This window comes from Centropristis striata, chromosome 20 (assembly GCF_030273125.1).
Source record: "Centropristis striata isolate RG_2023a ecotype Rhode Island chromosome 20, C.striata_1.0, whole genome shotgun sequence".
NCBI lineage: Eukaryota > Metazoa > Chordata > Actinopteri > Perciformes > Serranidae > Centropristis > Centropristis striata.
The window spans coordinates 35,279,698-35,297,197 of record NC_081536.1 but is presented as its reverse complement, the minus strand read 5'-3'; the positions used below and the strand labels follow the sequence as shown (position 1 = coordinate 35,297,197).

The 17,500-nt window shown below is 50.3% G+C and overlaps 3 protein-coding genes across 3 annotated transcripts in view; 1 reads left to right on the top strand and 2 right to left on the bottom strand.

Annotated features, from left to right (window-relative positions):
• Positions 1-2,391, bottom strand: part of LOC131993801 (potassium voltage-gated channel subfamily G member 3-like) — a 2,784-nt gene extending 393 nt beyond the window's left edge. The window contains exons 1-2 of the mRNA XM_059359842.1: positions 1,791-2,391; positions 1-960 (exon numbers count right to left, since the gene is read on the bottom strand). The exon at positions 1-960 is cut by the window's left edge and continues 393 nt beyond it. Coding sequence (XP_059215825.1) covers positions 321-960; positions 1,791-2,377 — 1,227 coding nt within the window. The 5' untranslated portion in view covers positions 2,378-2,391 and the 3' untranslated portion in view covers positions 1-320. The remainder of the gene's footprint in view (positions 961-1,790) is intronic.
• Positions 2,392-6,900: 4,509 nt separating this feature from the next.
• LOC131993214 (glutamic acid-rich protein-like) lies at positions 6,901-7,936 on the bottom strand. Its single transcript, XM_059359003.1, has 2 exons — positions 7,913-7,936; positions 6,901-7,872 (listed from the first exon to the last, which is right to left on the bottom strand). The coding sequence occupies exons 1-2, from the start codon at positions 7,934-7,936 to the stop codon at positions 6,901-6,903; spliced, it is 996 nt and encodes a 331-aa protein (XP_059214986.1).
• Positions 7,937-11,603: 3,667 nt separating this feature from the next.
• Positions 11,604-17,500, top strand: part of prkn (parkin RBR E3 ubiquitin protein ligase) — an 8,491-nt gene continuing 2,594 nt past the window's right edge. Inside the window, exons 1-8 of the mRNA XM_059359840.1 lie at positions 11,604-11,739; positions 14,348-14,511; positions 14,598-14,985; positions 15,332-15,447; positions 15,546-15,629; positions 16,013-16,128; positions 16,729-16,865; positions 16,937-16,998. Coding sequence (XP_059215823.1) covers positions 11,733-11,739; positions 14,348-14,511; positions 14,598-14,985; positions 15,332-15,447; positions 15,546-15,629; positions 16,013-16,128; positions 16,729-16,865; positions 16,937-16,998 — 1,074 coding nt within the window. The 5' untranslated portion in view covers positions 11,604-11,732. The remainder of the gene's footprint in view (positions 11,740-14,347; positions 14,512-14,597; positions 14,986-15,331; positions 15,448-15,545; positions 15,630-16,012; positions 16,129-16,728; positions 16,866-16,936; positions 16,999-17,500) is intronic.

Genomic DNA, 17,500 nt, shown 5'->3' with positions numbered 1-17,500 from the left:
ATTAAACGTATATAAAAACATTCATTTATAAACCTTCAATAGAAAATGTTTATAATAAAATCATGAATGAAATTTGTCCTCCACCTGACAGTCGGTGCTGAGGGCACCAGGACACATATCTCCTTATATGGTCACAGGGGGGCGTGGCTCACACATAATCTGACCAATCAGCTGTCTGCACAACAAACTGGTTCAATAAAGTGGAAAGTTTCCGTAAAAAAAAATCACATTTTTAGATTTGATGATTAAAAGATTCAAAGTCTGTGACATCACCAGGTGATGACCTGGTCAGGTGATGACCTCACCAGGTGATGACATCATCAGGTGATGACCTCACCAGGTGACCTGCCCAGGGGGCGGAGCATGTTGACCTGGTGGTAGCACTGTATGAAGCTGTGGTAGATGAAGGTGATGGGGAGCGCCAGCAGCACGATGCCGCTGACCACGCAGACTCCGCCCAGCACGCGCCCCGCCACCGTCACCGGGTACATGTCGCCGTAGCCCACCGTCGTCATGGAGATGACCACCCACCAGCAGGCGGCGGGGATGCTGGCGTAGTCCTGGTTGCTGGCCTCCAGGTCCAGGCCGTGCTCCAGCAGCTGGGCCAGCGCGCTGAAGATCGCCATGGCGACGCAGACGAAGACCAGCAGCATCATCATCTCGCGGTAGCAGCGGCGCAGCGTGAGGCCGAGCGTCTGCAGGCCCACGAAGTGCCGCGCCAGCTTGATCACCCAGAAGATCCTCATGATGCGCAGCACGCGCAGCGTCACGCCGGCTCGCTGCAGCTGAGAGTTCTCCCCCGTCAGCCGCGCCGCCGCCGCCGACACGTAGTACGGCGTGATGGCGAGCAGGTCGATCACGTTCAGGGGACGACGCACAAACTCACACTTATCCCCCGACACCAGGAACCGCAGCACACACTCAGCCGTGAACCAACCGATACACACCGCCTCGATGGTCCTGGCCAATCAGAGAGAGGGAGGGCCAATCAGAGAGAGGGAGGGAGGGAGGGCCAATCAGAGAGAGGGAGGGAGGGCCAATCAGAGAGAGGGGGGGCCAATCAGAGAGAGGAGGGAGGGCCAATCAGAGAGAGGAGGGAGGGAGGGCCAATCAGAGAGAGGGAGGGAGGGAGGGCCAATCAGAGAGAGGGAGGGAGGGCCAATCAGAGAGAGGAGGGAGGGCCAATCAGAGAGAGGGAGGGAGGGCCAATCAGAGAGAGGGAGGGAGGGCCAATCAGAGAGAGGGAGGGAGGGCCAATCAGAGAGAGGAGGGAGGGAGGGCCAATCGGAGAGAGGGAGGGAGGGCCAATCAGAGAGAGGGAAGGAGGGAGGGCCAATCGGAGAGAGGGAGGAAAGGAGGGCCAATCAGAGAGAGGGAAGGAGGGCCAATCAGAGAGAGGAGGGAGGGAGGGCCAATCGGAGAGAGGGAGGGAGGGCCAATCAGAGAGAGGGAGGAAAGGAGGGCCAATCAGAGAGAGGGAAGGAGGGCCAATCAGAGAGAGGAGGGAGGGAGGGCCAATCGGAGAGAGGGAGGGAGGGCCAATCAGAGAGAGGGAAGGAGGGCCAATCAGAGAGAGGAGGGAGGGCCAATCAGAGAGAGGGAGGGCCAATCAGAGAGAGGAGGGAGGGAGGGCCAATCAGAGAGAGGGAGGGCCAATCAGAGAGAGGGAGGGCCAATCAGAGAGAGGAGGGAAGGAGGGCCAATCAGAGAGAGGGAGGGCCAATCAGAGAGAGGGAGGGCCAATCAGAGAGAGGGAGGGCCAATCAGAGAGAGGGAGGGTTCAGTCCTACCTGTGCTGCTCCAGGCTCTCGGTGGTCTTCCAGTCCGGTAAGGTGCTGGCACACAGCATCACCATGGAGACGAGCACGAACAGCATGGACACGGAGGCGAGGACCTGGGCGAGCAGCGAGGACGCTGGCTCCTCCAGCGTCCTCCGGATCCACTCCAGCCAGCGGCGGCGGCGGCACGGCTCCTCGCGGCCCGGCGGCGGCGCCGGCGCCTCCTCGGGGAAGAAGTGCACGAAGCAGTCGGACAGCCGGTCGTCCAGGCGGCGCTGGCAGCACGGCTGCAGGTCGGCGCTCTCCAGGCCCCAGTACAGCATCTCGTTGTAGAAGGACAGCTCGCACATGTGCGGCACGAAGCGCAGCGTGCCGTGCTGCAGGTACAGCATGATGAAGCTGAAGGCCTCGGCGTGCCGGTCGAAGAAGAACTCGTTGCGGTCGCGGTCGTAGTCGTCGCAGAGCTCCAGCAGCTCGCTCTCCGACACGCAGCGCTGCAGCCGGCTCAGCCTGCTGAGAGGCAGCCGCCGCAGCAGCTCCGCCGACAACCGGAACCGCCGCCCGCCAACGTTCAGCGTGCACAGACCGCCCAGCTTCATCTCACCGGGAGACGGAGCCGCTGGCGCCCCCTCTGGTGGTGGGTGGTAGCTACAGTTACAGCTAGAGGCCCCGCCCTCTTTAACGTGTCAGGAGTCCAACAGTCTGCAAGCAGAAAACCAAACGGGACCTTTAGAAACTAAACTTACAGATAAAAGCTCTTCTACAGGACTCGCTGTCTGAAGGGAATGAGTCTTCTGTCTCTTTGTGGTCGTCTTGAGTCTCTTGGAGCGTCTGGGTCTGTGGCGCCCCCACTGGTGGTGGGTGGTAGAAACAGAAACAATGGCAACAGATAAATAAATAAATAAATGAATAAATGATTGAATGAATGAATGAATAAATAATTAAGGTGTTTCCAGTCACAGTTGTTTGAGCTCTTTGAGGCAGAGACGTTTATTAAATGAAGATTTCTTCCTCACATCTTTTTGTTCAAACTGTCTGTGAACTTCACATCGTTTCCACCAGCTGATTCATCTCGTTCCTGTTAAAATCTGCTTCCAGACTCCATTTTCCATCTTCACTCGTCTCTCTAATGACTCGTCTCTCTAAAGACTCGTCTCTCTAATGACTCGTCCCTCTAAAGACTCGTCTCTCTAATGACTCGTCTCTCTAAAGACTCGTCCCTCTAAAGACTCGTCTCTCTAAAGACTCGTCCCTCTAAAGACTCGTCCTTCTAAAGACTCGTCCCTCTAAAGACTCGTCCCTCTAAAGACTCGTCCCTCTAAAGACTCGTCCCTCTAAAGACTCAGCCCTCTAAAGACTCGTCCTTCTAAAGACTCGTCCCTCTAAAGACTCGTCCTCTAAAGACTCGTCCCTCTAAAGACTCGTCCCTCTAAAGACTCGTCTCTCTAAAGACTCGTCCTCTAAAGACTCGTCTCTCTAAAGACTCGTCCCTCTAAAGACTCGTCCCTCTAAAGACTCAGCCCTCTAAAGACTCGTCTCTCTAAAGACTCGTCCTTCTAAAGACTCGTCCCTCTAAAGACTCGTCCTCTAAAGACTCGTCTCTCTAAAGACTCGTCCCTCTAAAGACTCGTCCCTCTAAAGACTCGTCTCTCTAAAGACTCGTCCTTCTAAAGACTCGTCCCTCTAAAGACTCGTCCCTCTAAAGACTCGTCCCTCTAAAGACTCGTCCTCTAAAGACTCGTCTCTCTAAAGACTCGTCCCTCTAAAGACTCGTCCCTCTAAAGACTCGTCCCTCTAAAGACTCGTCTCTCTAAAGACTCGTCCCTCTAAAGACTCGTCCCTCTAAAGACTCAGCCCTCTAAAGACTCGTCTCTCTAAAGACTCGTCCCTCTAAAGACTCGTCCTCTAAAGACTCGTCCTCTAAAGACTCGTCTCTCTAAAGACTCGTCCTCTAAAGACTCGTCCTCTAAAGACTCGTCCCTCTAAAGACTCGTCCCTCTAAAGACTCGTCCCTCTAAAGACTCAGCCCTCTAAAGACTCGTCTCTCTAAAGACTCGTCCTTCTAAAGACTCGTCTCTCTAAAGACTCGTCCTCTAAAGACTCGTCTCTCTAAAGACTCGTCCCTCTAAAGACTCGTCCCTCTAAAGACTCAGCCCTCTAAAGACTCGTCCTCTAAAGACTCGTCCCTCTAAAGACTCGTCCTCTAAAGACTCGTCTCTCTAAAGACTCGTCCCTCTAAAGACTCGTCCTCTAAAGACTCGTCTCTCTAAAGACTCGTCTCTCTAAAGACTCGTCCTCTAAAGACTCGTCCCTCTAAAGACTCGTCCCTCTAAAGACCCGTCATCTAAAGACTCGTCTCTCTAAAGACTCGTCCCTCTAAAGACTCGTCCCTCTAAAGACTCGTCCTCTAAAGACTCGTCATCTAAAGACTCGTCTCTCTAAAGACTCGTCCCTCTAAAGACTCGTCCCTCTAAAGACTCGTCCTCTAAAGACTCAGCCCTCTAAAGACTCGTCTCTCTAAAGACTCGTCTCTCTAAAGACTCGTCCTCTAAAGACTCGTCCCTCTAAAGACTCGCCCCTCTAAAGACTCGTCTCTCTAAAGACTCGTCCTCTAAAGACTCGTCCCTCTAAAGACTCGTCTCTCTAAAGACTCGTCTCTCTAAAGACTCGTCCCTCTAAAGACTCGTCCCTCTAAAGACTCGTCCCTCTAAAGACTCGTCCTCTAAAGACTCGTCCTCTAAAGACTCGTCCCTCTAAAGACTCGTCCTCTAAAGACTCGTCCTCTAAAGACTCGTCCTCTAAAGACTCGTCCTCTAAAGACTCGTCTCTCTAAAGACTCGTCTCTCTAAAGACTCGTCCTCTAAAGACTCGTCCCTCTAAAGACTCGTCCCTCTAAAGACTCGTCCTCTAAAGACTCGTCCTCTAAAGACTCGTCTCTCTAAAGACTCGTCCTCTAAAGACTCGTCCTCTAAAGACTCGTCTCTCTAAAGACTCGTCCTCTAAAGACTCGTCCTCTAAAGACTCGTCCCTCTAAAGACTCGTCCTCTAAAGACTCGTCTCTCTAAAGACTCGTCCTCTAAAGACTCGTCCTCTAAAGACTCGTCCTCTAAAGACTCGTCCTCTAAAGACTCGTCCTCTAAAGACTCGTCTCTCTAAAGACTCGTCCTCTAAAGACTCGTCCTCTAAAGACTCGTCTCTCTAAAGACTCGTCCTCTAAAGACTCGTCCTCTAAAGACTCGTCCCTCTAAAGACTCGTCCTCTAAAGACTCGTCCTCTAAAGACTCGTCTCTCTAAAGACTCGTCCTCTAAAGACTCGTCCCTCTAAAGACTCGTCCCTCTAAAGACTCGTCCCTCTAAAGACTCGTCCTCTAAAGACTCGTCCTCTAAAGACTCGTCCCTCTAAAGACTCGTCCCTCTAAAGACTCGTCCTCTAAAGACTCGTCCCTCTAAAGACTCGTCTCTCTAAAGACTTGTCCTCTAAAGACTCGTCCTCTAAAGACTCGTCTCTCTAAAGACTCGTCCCCGTGTCCTCGGCTCGCAGGACAGACTTCTCCAGCTGGACTCAGACACAGAAACGTGTCGGAGTGGTTTTTAATGATCCTGTAATCTAGATTTTCTAGATAAAAACACAAAAAATATAAATTTCTGTGACGGAATGAAGCGACTCACCTGGTTTCAGCGTCGAAGAGATCCTGATCCACTTCTGTTGGTTTCTAGTTCACTGTGAGACTGAAGAGCAGCTACAGCCGCCTCCTCCTCCTCCTCACCTCCTCCTCCTCCTCACCTCCTCCTCCTCAGGATCTGAGTGGGTGATTCAGTCTGAGCTGCAGAGAATCTCAACACCGCTGCGCCTCCTTTTCTCCTCCGATCACTTCAAACATTTGATCCACTTCATGTTGATTTCACGTTTCGGTAGATGAATCAGACTCATGAATAATCTGCAGCCGAGGAGAGGAGGAGCAGCACCTCCTGCTGGACGCCTCCTCAACTGCACACTGTCAGTCAACAAGCACGAGCTGTTTCTGTCACAAATCCTCCTCCATCTCAGAGAAACTGTGAACACAGGCGCTAAAGCTTCCAACGGTCCCTGAACACATCACCAGTTACAAACACTTCTGTTAGAAAGAGAGGAGAAGAGGAGGAGGAGGAGGAGGAGGAGGAGGAGGAGGAGGAGAGGAGGAGACGAGGTGGAGAGGAGAGGAGGAGGAGGAGAGGAGGAGAGGAGAGGAGGAGGAGAGGAGAGGAGGACAGGAGGAGGAGGTGGAGAGGAGAGGAGAGGAGGAGGAGAGGAGAGGAGGAGGAGAGGAGAGGAGGAGATGAAGGAGGAGGAGAAGAGGAGGAGATGAAGGAGGAGGAGGAGGAGGAGGAGAGGAGGAGATGAAGGAGGAGGAAGAGAGGAGGAGAGGAGAGGAGGAGATGAAGGAAGAGGAAGAGAGGAGGAGAGGAGAGGAGGAGAGGGAGAGGAGGTGGAGAGGAGGAGTAGGAGGAGGAGGAGAGGAGAGAAGGAGGAGAGGAGAGGAGGAGATGAAGGAGGAGGAGAAGAGGAGGAGATGAAGGAGGAGGAGGAGGAGGAGGAGAGGAGGAGATGAAGGAGGAGGAAGAGAGGAGGAGAGGAGAGGAGGAGAGGAGGAGAGGGAGAGGAGGTGGAGAGGAGGAGTAGGAGGAGGAGGAGAGGAGAGAAGGAGGAGAGGAGAGGAGGAGATGAAGGAGGAGGAGGAGAGGAGGTGGTGGAGAGGAGGAGGAGAGGAGGAGTAGGAGGAGAGAAGGAGGAGAGGAGAGGAGGAGATGAAGGAGGAGGAGAGGAGGTGGTGGAGAGGAGGAGGAGAGGAGGAGTAGGAGGAGGAGAGGAGGAGAGGAGAGAAAGAGGAGAGGAGAGGAGGAGATGAAGGAGGAGGAGAGGAGGAGGTGAAGGAGATTTCAACATAACTTTATTAGTTAAATATTTACAGAATCAACAGGATTTGAATTATGACCCAAATCATGTGATGTCACACTTTACAGTGTCTCTTCATTTGACTGACAGCTGATTCACAGACTGTGATTGGTCAGCGGCTAGAGGCCCCGCCCCCTTTAAAGTGTCAGGAGTCCGTCAGTCTGCAAGCAGAAAACCAAAAAAACTAAACTAACAGATACAAACTCTTCTACAGGACTCGCTTTCTGAAGGAAACGAGTCTTCAGTCTCTTCATGCTCATCGTCAGTCTCTTTGTGGTCGTCTTCAGTCTCTTTGAGGTCGTCTTCAGTCTCTTTGAGGTCGTCTTCAGTGTCTTTGAGGTTGTCTTCAGTCTCTTTGAGGTCGTCTTCAGTCTCTTTGAGGCCGTCTTCAGTCTCTTTGAGGTCGTCTTCAGTCTCTTTGAGGCCGTCTTCAGTGTCTTTGTGGTCGTCTTCAGTCTCTTTGAGGTCGTCTTCAGTCTCTTTGAGGCCGTCTTCAGTGTCTTTGTGGTCGTCTTCAGTCTCTTTGAGGTCGTCTTCAGTCTCTTTGAGGTCGTCTTCAGTCTCTTTGAGGCCGTCTTCAGTGTCTTTGAGGTTGTCTTCAGTCTCTTTGAGGTCGTCTTCAGTCTCTTTGCGGTCGTCTTCAGTCTCTTTGAGGCCGTCTTCAGTCTCTTTGAGGTCGTCTTCAGTGTCTTTGAGGTCATCTTCAGTCTCTTTGAGGTCGTCTTCAGTCTCTTTGAGGTCGTCTTCAGTCTCTTTGAGGCCGTCTTCAGTCTCTTTGAGGTCGTCTTCAGTGTCTTTGAGGTCATCTTCAGTCTCTTTGAGGTCGTCTTCAGTCTCTTTGAGGCCGTCTTCAGTGTCTTTGAGGTCGTCTTCAGTCTCTTTGAGGTCGTCTTCAGTGTCTTTGCGGTCGTCTTCAGTATCTTTGTGGTCGTCTTCAGTCTCGTTGAGGTCGTCTTCAGTATCTTTGCGGTCGTCTTCAGTCTCTTTGCGGTCGTCTTCAGTCTCTTTGCGGTCGTCTTCAGTGTCTTTGTGGTCGTCTTCAGTCTCTTTGTGGTCATCGTCAGTCTCTTTGTGGTCGTCTTCAGTATCTTTGTGGTCGTCTTCAGTCTCTTTGTGGTCGTCTTCAGTCTCTTTGTGGTCGTCTTCAGTCTCTTTGCGTCGCTGACTCAGCCACTTGAAGCTGAATGCTCATTGGTCTGGCAGCTCCAGGCTGCTGTGTTCTCATTGGATGTTTTTCAGCCAGGAAGGCGGAGCTGTCTAGCTGTTCGTCAGAGGAATCGGGGGTCTCGATTGGCTCTCCGGGAGTGAAACCTGATCTCTGACAGTTTGGAGTTGATGCCGGAACCGATGACTCCTCTCTTGGCGAGAGGAAACCGGGCCAGGATGGCGTCTGAAACAGAGAAGAAGGACAGATTACAGTCTGTACCTCCTGGACCTACTGGACCTACTGGACCTCCTGGACTTACTGGACCTCCTGGACCTACTGGCCTGTCTGGACCTACTGGACCTAATAGACCTACTGGCCCTCCTGGACCTACTGGACCTCCTGGCCTGTCTGGACCTACTGGACCTCCTGGACCTCCTGGCCTGTCTGGACCTACTACACCTACTGGACTGTCTGGACCTACTAGACTTTCTGGACCTCCTGGACCTACTAGACCTACTGGACTGCCTGGACCTACTGGACCTCCTGGACTGTCTGAACTTAGTGGACCTACTTGGCTGTCAGGACCTACTGCACCTACTAGACTGTCTGGACTTTCTGGACCCACTGAGCCTCCTGGACCAACTGGACCTACTGGACCTCCTGGACTTTCTGGACCTACTGTACTGTCTGACCCTACTGGATCTACTGGACCTCCTGGACTGTCTTGACCTCCTGAGCCTACTGGACCTACTGGACTTACTGGACCTACTGCACCTCCTTGACTGTCTGGACATACTGGACCTACTGGACTTTCTGGACCTACTAGACTGGACTGTCTGAACCTACTGGACCTACTGGACTGTCTGGACCTACTAGATGTACTAGACTGTCTGGACCTACTGGACTGTCTGGACTTAGTGGACCTACTGGACTGTCTGGACCTACTGGCCTGTCTAGACCTACTGGACTGTCTGGACCTCCTGGACCTACTAGACCTCCTGGACTTACTAGACCTCCTGGACCTACTTGACTGTCTGTACCTACTAGACTGTCTGGACATACCAGACCTACTGGACTATCTGGAACTACTGGAGTATCTGGACCTACTGAACCTACTGGACTTAGTGGACCTACTAGACCTACCGGCCTGTCTAGACCTACTGGACCTACTGGACCTCCTGGACTGTCTGGACTTACTGAAGATGGCGTTGATCTTGTGCGGGTCCAGCGCGCTGCGCTGGGGGTGGAAGGCTGGCCGGCGACTCCGCCCCCCTCGCAGGTTGCTGTTCATCAGAGTGTTCATATCAAACACACCCAGCAGCAGCAACCTCGCCATCGCCGTGGGAGACGGCGCCTGATGGGCTGCCTGCCACGAGCGGACATCACAGAGAACCCCGGAGCCCGGGTACACCTCCACCTGGCTCACCTGGACAAGCAGCACAGCAGGTGTTAACCAGGTCCCACCTGGATACACTAGAGACGTTTAAAACCGGATCAGGCCCAGGGTGAACCAGATCAGATGTTCTCACCTGTCCGGCGACGTGTCCGGCGTCGTGTCCTGCGGTACACTGGCTCTCGGAGCAGCTCCTCCTCAGCTCCTCCATGTCCGTCTGGCTGCAGAGCGGCGCCTCCTCCCCCATGCTGCTCCCCAGGACCAGGTCTGGCACCTCCTCGTCCTCGGAGCCCAGCGGGCCCCAGGACTCTGACACGTCCCCGCTCACCTCCTCCTGAAACTGCTGGAGGGACACCTGGGGGCTGTAGTCTCCGTCCTGATTGGCCGCTGCGTGATGAAGCGAGTATGGAGCGTAACTGTCGCTCCTGCCCGTCGTCACGGAGACGGACTGACCGCTGACCTGGCCAAGTGTCTGCCACATGGTGGACAGGAGTCCCGGGATCTCTGGAGACAGAGTGAGATCACATTCAGTATTCTGAGACCAGGTGATGTGGACCTGGACTCACCGTGGACCAGCATGTGGACCAGGACTCACCGTGGACCAGCATGTGGACCAGGACTCACCGTGGACCAGGTGATGTGGACCTGGACTCACCGTGGACCAGCATGTGGACCAGGACTCACCGTGGACCAGGTGATGTGGACCTGGACTCACCGTGGACCAGCATGTGGGCCTGGACTCACTGTGGACCAGCATGTGGACCTGGACTCACCGTGGACCAGCATGTGGGCCTGGACTCACTGTGGACCAGCATGTGGACCTTGACTCACCGTGGACCAGGTGATGTGGACCTGGACTCACCGTGGACCAGGTGATGTGGACATGGACTCACCGTGGACCAGCATGTGGACCAGGACTCACCGTGGACCAGGTGATGTGGACCTGGACTCACCGTGGACCAGCATGTGGGCCTGGACTCACTGTGGACCAGCATGTGGACCTGGACTCACCGTGGACCAGCATGTGGGCCTGGACTCACTGTGGACCAGCATGTGGACCTTGACTCACCGTGGACCAGGTGATGTGGACCTGGACTCACCGTGGACCAGGTGATGTGGACCTGAACTCACCGTTGACCAGCATGTGGACCTGGACTCACTGTGGACCAGCATGTGGACCTGGACTCACTATGGACCAGGTGATGTGTACCTGGACTCACCGTGGACCTGGACTCACCGTGGACCAGCATGTGGACCTGGACTCATGTGGACCAGGTGATGTGGACCTGGACTCACCGTGGACCAGCATGTGGTTGAGTCTCTGGTTCTGGGCCGACAGCTCCGCCTTCTCTCTCTCCAGCTCTCGGACTCTGGATCTCAGGAAGCTCAGCTCGGCGGCCTGTGATGTCGTCAGGACCGCTTCACCTGGATCACCTGAGTCAGCTGACTCCACCTTCACCACCTGAGGGGACACACAGTGTTGAGCTGCTGCTGCAGTGCATGCTGGGAAAATGAGTTTATATTACTCAACAGAGAAACAGACAGATGTGTTAAACATTTACATGTTTACACACACATGCTGTATATCTATAAACATAAACATATATACTGTTTATGTATAAATATAAACATATATACTGTATATGTATAAAAATATAAATATAAACATATATACTGTAAATGTACAAATATAAACATAAACATATAAACTGTATATGTATAAATATAAACATATATACTGTATATGCACAACTACAAACATAAATACTTTATATGTACAAATATAAACATAAACATAAATACTGTATATGTACAAATATAAATATAAACATATGTACTGTATATGTATAAATATAAACATAAACATATATACTGTGCAAATATAAACATAAACATATATACTGTATATGTACACATAAAAACATATATACTGTATATCATAAACATACAAATTGTATATCTATAAACATAAACATATACTGTATATGTATGAATATAAACATAAACATATATACTGTATGTGCATAAATATAAACATATATACTGTATACAGACTGTATGTTTATTGAGGGTAAAAAACGGGACTCACCGGCCCGGTCCCGGTGCTACCGGTCCCTCCGCCGTGTGTCCGCGGCAGGACGCTGCAGTCCGGACGGTCCGCCATCCGGAGACTCACACCGACAGACTCCGGTAATGTTCGGTAATGTTCGGGTAATGTTCCGGTAATGTCCCGGTAACGGATGTATTTATTGTCTTTGGTTCTGCTGCTCAGAAGAACACACAAAGAAAAACAACTTTATTAAAATTCATAAAGATCTCCACCTCCGGTGCCACTCAGTGACGTCACATCCGCCTGTCTGCGCTGTAGTTTCAACAGAAGGTCAGTAACTGCTGTCTGATGGCAGCGGGACTACATTACCCATAATCCACCGCGGCAGCCCAACTGTAAACACTAATGGAGCCTAAAGGACGAAGTGACTGATGATCGGTGAGTTCTGGTCTTTTCTACCGAGTCCTACCGAGTCTTACCGAGTTCTACTGAGTTCTACTGAGTTCTACTGAGTTTCTATTGACCCACACTAAGTTGTACTGAGTCCTACTGAGTTCTACTGGGTTCTACTGAGTCCTACTGAGTTCTACTGGGTTCTACTGAGTTCTATTGAGTTTCTATTGAGCCATACCGAGTTCTACTGTGTTTCTTTTGAACCACACTGAGTTCTACTGGGTTCTACTGTGTTTCTATTGACCCACACTGAGGTCTACTGGGTTCTACTGAGTTCTACTGAGTTTCTATTGAACCACACTAAGTTCTACTGAGGCCTACTGAGTTCTACTGGGTTCTACTGAGTTCTGAGTTTCTATTGAACCATACCAAGTTCTACTAGCCTGGCTAACACCAGACTATTCTCAAATGAGGTCTAGTCTGGAACCAGCCGTTCATTCTCCGTAGAGGAGGTGTGGTTTACGATCCTCCGGAGCCGTTTATTGGACGCTTAGAATGTCTATCAAAGCGTCTGTAGGTAGCTCTTAGCCAATCAGATCAGTTATACCAGATGACGTAGTAGAGCAACAGAGATGGATGTTTGTTGTGTGTGTGTCTGTGAGAGAGTGTTGCTGCTGCTTTGCTTCTCCAGTTCTCGCTTTCTGCAAGATTATTTATTTTCACGCTTTATTCCCCCTCATGTCATTCAGCCACACATCCACTGATTTTATGGGCAATAAACAAGCTGCTGGGGGTCTCTGGGGGCTCCGCTGTCCGCGGTAGCGGGGCTATTAGCCGCTAGCGGCTATTAGCTATTAGCCGCTAGCGACGCTAATAGCCCCGCTACCATAACGCCGGTGATCTCAGCGGAGCCGCCGAGAGACCTTTCGCCTTTCAACTTTGGCTCTAAACTATTTAAAACACCATCTACAGCTAAAGAGAGTTTCACGTCTGCAGCAGCCATGTTGGATCCGGAAAACTACAAGCTTCCGTCTGCCGAGTAGTACGCGTCATGGTCTCACCGTCCCTCCCCGCTCTGTGATTGGATCCTAAAACAGGGCTAAGAAACCTCCCTGGTTTCCAGACTCCGCCGCAGTTCGAAATTAAATTTGAGCGCGCAAGTCAGTCTGGGTATACCCAGGCTAAAGTTCTACTGTGTTTCTTTTGAACCACACTGAGGTCTACTGGGTTCTACTGTGTTTCTATTGACCCACACTGAGGTCTACTGGGTTCTACTGAGTTCTACTGAGTTTCTATTGAACCATACCACACTAAGTTCTACTGAAGCCTACTGAGTTCTATTGGGTTCTACTGAGTTCTGAGTTTCTATTGAACCATACTGAGTTCTACTGTGTTTCTATTGAACCACACTGAGCTCTACTGGGTTCTACTGTGTTTCTATTGACCCACACAAGGTCTACTGGGTTCTACTGAGTTTCTATTGAACCACACTAAGTTCTACTGAGGCCTACTGAGTTCTACTGGGTTCTACTGAGTTCTAATTAGTTCTATTGAACCACACTGACTTCTACTGTGTTTCTATTGAACCATACCAAGTTCTACTGAGTTCTATTGAACCACACTGAGTTCTACTAAGTTCTAATGTGTTTCTATTGAACCATACCAAGTTCTACTGAGTTCTATTGAACCACACTGAGTTCTACTGAGTTCTAATGTGTTTCTATTGAACCATATTGAGTTCTACTGGGTTCTACTGAGTTCTACTGAGTTCTATTTAGTTTTACTGAGTCCTACTGAGTTTTACTGAGTTTCTATTGACCCACACTGAGGTCTATTCAGTTATACTGAGTTATACCGGGTTCTACTGAGTTTCTACTGGGTTCTACTGAGTTTCTACTAGGTTCTACTGAGTTTCTACTGGATTCTACTGAGTTTCTACTGGGTTCTACTGAGTTTCTACTAGGTTCTACTGAGTTTCTACTGGATTCTACTGAGTTTCTACTGGGTTCTACTGTGTTTCTATTGATCCACACTGAGGTCTACTGGGTTCTACTGAGTTCTACAGAGTTTCTATTGAACCATACCGAGTTCTACTGTGTTTCTACTGGGTTCTACTGAGTTCTACTGAGTTTCTACTAGGTTCTACTGAGTTTCTACTGGATTCTACTGAGTTTCTACTGGGTTCTACTGTGTTTCTGTTGATCCACACTGAGGTCTACTGAGTTCTACTGAGTTTCAATTGAACTATACTGAGCTCTACTGAGTTCTATTGAACCACACTGAGTTCTACTGTGTTTCTGTTGAACCACACTGAGTTCTAATGAGTTCTATTGAACCACACTGAATTCTACTGTGTTTCTTTTGAACCACACTGAGTTCTACTGAGTTCTATTGAACCACACTGAGTTCTACTGAGTTCTAATGTGTTCTATTGAACCATATTGAGTTCTACTGGGTTCTACTGAGTTCTACTGAGTTCTATTTAGTCTTACTGAGTCCTAATGAGTTATACTGGGTTCTACTGAGTTTCTACTGGGTTCTACTGAGTTTTTACTAGGTTCTACTGAGTTTCTACTGGGTTCTACTGGGTTCTACTGAGTTTCTACTGGGTTCTACTGGGTTCTACTGACATCCCCTGCCTCCCCTGGTCTAGTGTTTGTCAGGTATAACCTGGGGCCAGGTGTGGCTGTGGAGCTGCAGGAGGAGGCGCGTGTGGCCCAGCTGAAGGAGGTGGTGGGGAGTCAGCAGGGAGTCCGTCCGGAGCTCCTCAGGGTGCTGTTCGCTGGGAGGGAGCTGAAGAGCAGCTCAACACTACAGGTGAGGAGGAGCAGAAGACTCATCACCTCCTCCTGGTACTTCTGTCCTGTAGTCTCATTATTATCTCCTCCTCCTCCTCCTCTCAGGGCTGTGACCTCCCAGAGCAGAGTACCATCCATGTTGTCCTCCCTGCACCAGGCTCCTCCTCCTCCCGGCTTCTCCTCCTGCAGGAGCGCTTGGCTTGGGGTGAGGAGGAGGAGCAGGACAGTCTGACGAGGCTGGACCTCAGCTCCTCACGGCTCCCCTCCACCTCCTCCGGCCTGGCGGTAATCCTGGAGGGGAGGGATGGAGGACGAGGAGCAGCAGGAGGAGGAGGTGATGGAGCAGAAGGAGGAGCAGCAGGAGGAGAAGGAGGTGGAACAGGAGGAGGAGCAGGAGGTGGTGATGGGGGAAGAGGGGAAGCATCGGCAGGACGAGGTGCAGGAGGAGAAGGTGATGGAGGACAAGAGGAGGCGCAGGTGGCAAGTCTGAAAGGTGAGTAAGTTCCTGTGTGTACCTGTGTCTACCTGAGTGTACCCGAGTGTACCTGAGTGTACCTGAGTATACCTGTGTCCACCTGTGTTTATCTGAGTGTACCTATGTCTACCTGTGTGTACCTGTGTGTACCCGGGTGTACCCGTGTGTACTTGTGTCTACCTGAGTCTACCTGAGTGTACCTGAATGTGTACCTGTGTCTTACTGAGTGTACCTGAGTGTACCTGTGTGTACCTATGTGTACCTGAGTGTTCCTGAGTGTACCTGTGTGTACCTGAGTGTTCCTGAGTGTTCCTGAGTGTACCTGTGTGTACCTGTGTGTACCTGTGTGTACCTGTGTGTCCAGGTGTGCGTACTTGCAGTACCTTCTTCGTGTACTGTAAGCGCTGCGGCTCAGTGCAGCCGGGGAAACTGCGAGTTCGCTGCAGGAGCTGCAGACAGACGACGCTGACGCTGAGCAGGGTGAGCCAATCACAGGCTGCGATGATGTCACAGCTGCGATGATGTCACCATGACGTCATGATGATGATGGTGATGATGAAGGTGTCTGTCTGTCTCAGGGTCCGTCCTGTTGGGATGACGTCCTCCTCCGAGGTCGTATCCATGGGGTCTGTCAATCAGACGGCTGTCACGGCAACGAAGCGGTAAGGGGGCGGGGCTTCTGTGTGAAAGGACCATCAGAGTCTGTTTAAACACCACGATGATGTCACAACCATAGAACCACTGACAGCCAATCAGAGTGTGTGTGTGTGTCTTTGTGTGTATGTGTGTGTCAATGTGTGTGTCTGTGTGTATATTTGTCTGTGTGTGTATGTGTGTGTGTATGTGTGTGTGTCTGTGTGTGTGTGTATGTGTGTGTGTGTGTGTGTATCTATATGTGTGTGTTTGTGTGTGTGTGTATGTGTGTGTGTGTGTGTGTGTATGTGTGTGTGTCTGTGTGTGTGTGTGTGTGTGTGTGTGTATCTATATGTGTGTGTGTGTGTGTGTGTGTATCTATATGTGTGTGTTTGTGTGTGTGTGTGTGTAGGAGTTCTTCATGAAGTGTGCGTCCCATCCGACCTCAGATGACGACCTCTCTGTGGCCCTCGACCTCATCATGACCAACACCAGAGACGTCCCCTGCATCGCCTGCACCGACACCCTGTAACACACACACACACACACACACACACACAGACACACACACACACACACACAGACACACACCTGTAAACAGACCTGTAAACACAGACACACACACACACACACACACACGCACACACACCTGTAAACAGACCTGTAAACACAGACACAGACACACACACACACACACACACACACACACACACACCTGTAAACACACCTGTAAACACACCTGTAAACACACACCTGCAAACACACCTGTAAACACACACCTATAAACACACCTGTACACACACACACCTGTAAACACACACATGTAAACACACACCTGTTAACACACCTGTAAACACTCCTGTAAACACACCTGTAAACACACACATGTAAATACACACCTGCAAACACACCTGTAAACACACCTGCAAACACACCTGTAAACACACACCTATAAACACACCTGTACACACACACACACCTGTAAACACACACATGTAAACACACACCTGCAAACACACCTGTAAACACACCTGTAAACACACACCTGTAAACACACACCTGTAAACACACACCTGTAAACATACCTGTAAACACACCTGTCCTGTCTCTGACGCGGGGCGTCCTCAGGGACGTGGTTCTGGTCTTTCAGTGTTCAGAGCGTCATGTGATCTGTCTGGACTGTTTCCGTGGTTACTGTCGGAGCCGTCTGGACGAGCGGCGCTTCGTGTCCCACGCTGTGATTGGCTACTCGCTGCCCTGCCCAGGTGAGATACATATTTATATATTAACAGTCCTCAGTCCTTCAAAGGTTCACTTCCTGTTTCTGTTTCTGCAGCCGGCTGCGCAGACTCTCTGATCACAGAGCTGCACCACTTCAGACTCCTGGGGGACACACAGGTCTCTATATGTCTCTATATGTCTCTATATATCTCTATATATCTCTATATGTCTCTATATATCTCTATATGTCTCTATATGTCTCTATATATCTCTATATGTCTCTATATATCTCTATATGTCTCTATATGTCTCTATATGTCTCTATATATCTCTATATGTCTCTATATATCTCTATATGTCTCTATATGTCTCTATATGTCTCTATATATCTCTATATGTCTCTATATGTCTCTATATATCTCTATATGTCTCTATATATCTCTATATGTCTCTATATGTCTCTATATGTGTCTATATATCTCTATATGTCTCTATATATCTCTATATGTGTCTATATGTCTCTATATGTCTCTATATATCTCTATATGTCTCTATATATCTCTATATGTCTCTATATGTCTCTATATGTCTCTATATATCTCTATATGTCTCTATATGTCTCTATATGTCTCTATATATCTCTATATGTCTCTATATGTGTCTATATGTCTCTATATGT

Bases quoted from the DNA above. Each gene is read 5' to 3' on its own strand.
- LOC131993214 (XM_059359003.1), bottom strand. From the start codon at position 7,936: ATGAGAACACAGCAGCCTGGAGCT. The intron at 7,873-7,912 runs GCCAGACCAATG...TGGCTGAGTCAG, and splicing joins GAACACAGCAGCCTGGAGCT to CGACGCAAAGAGACTGAAGA.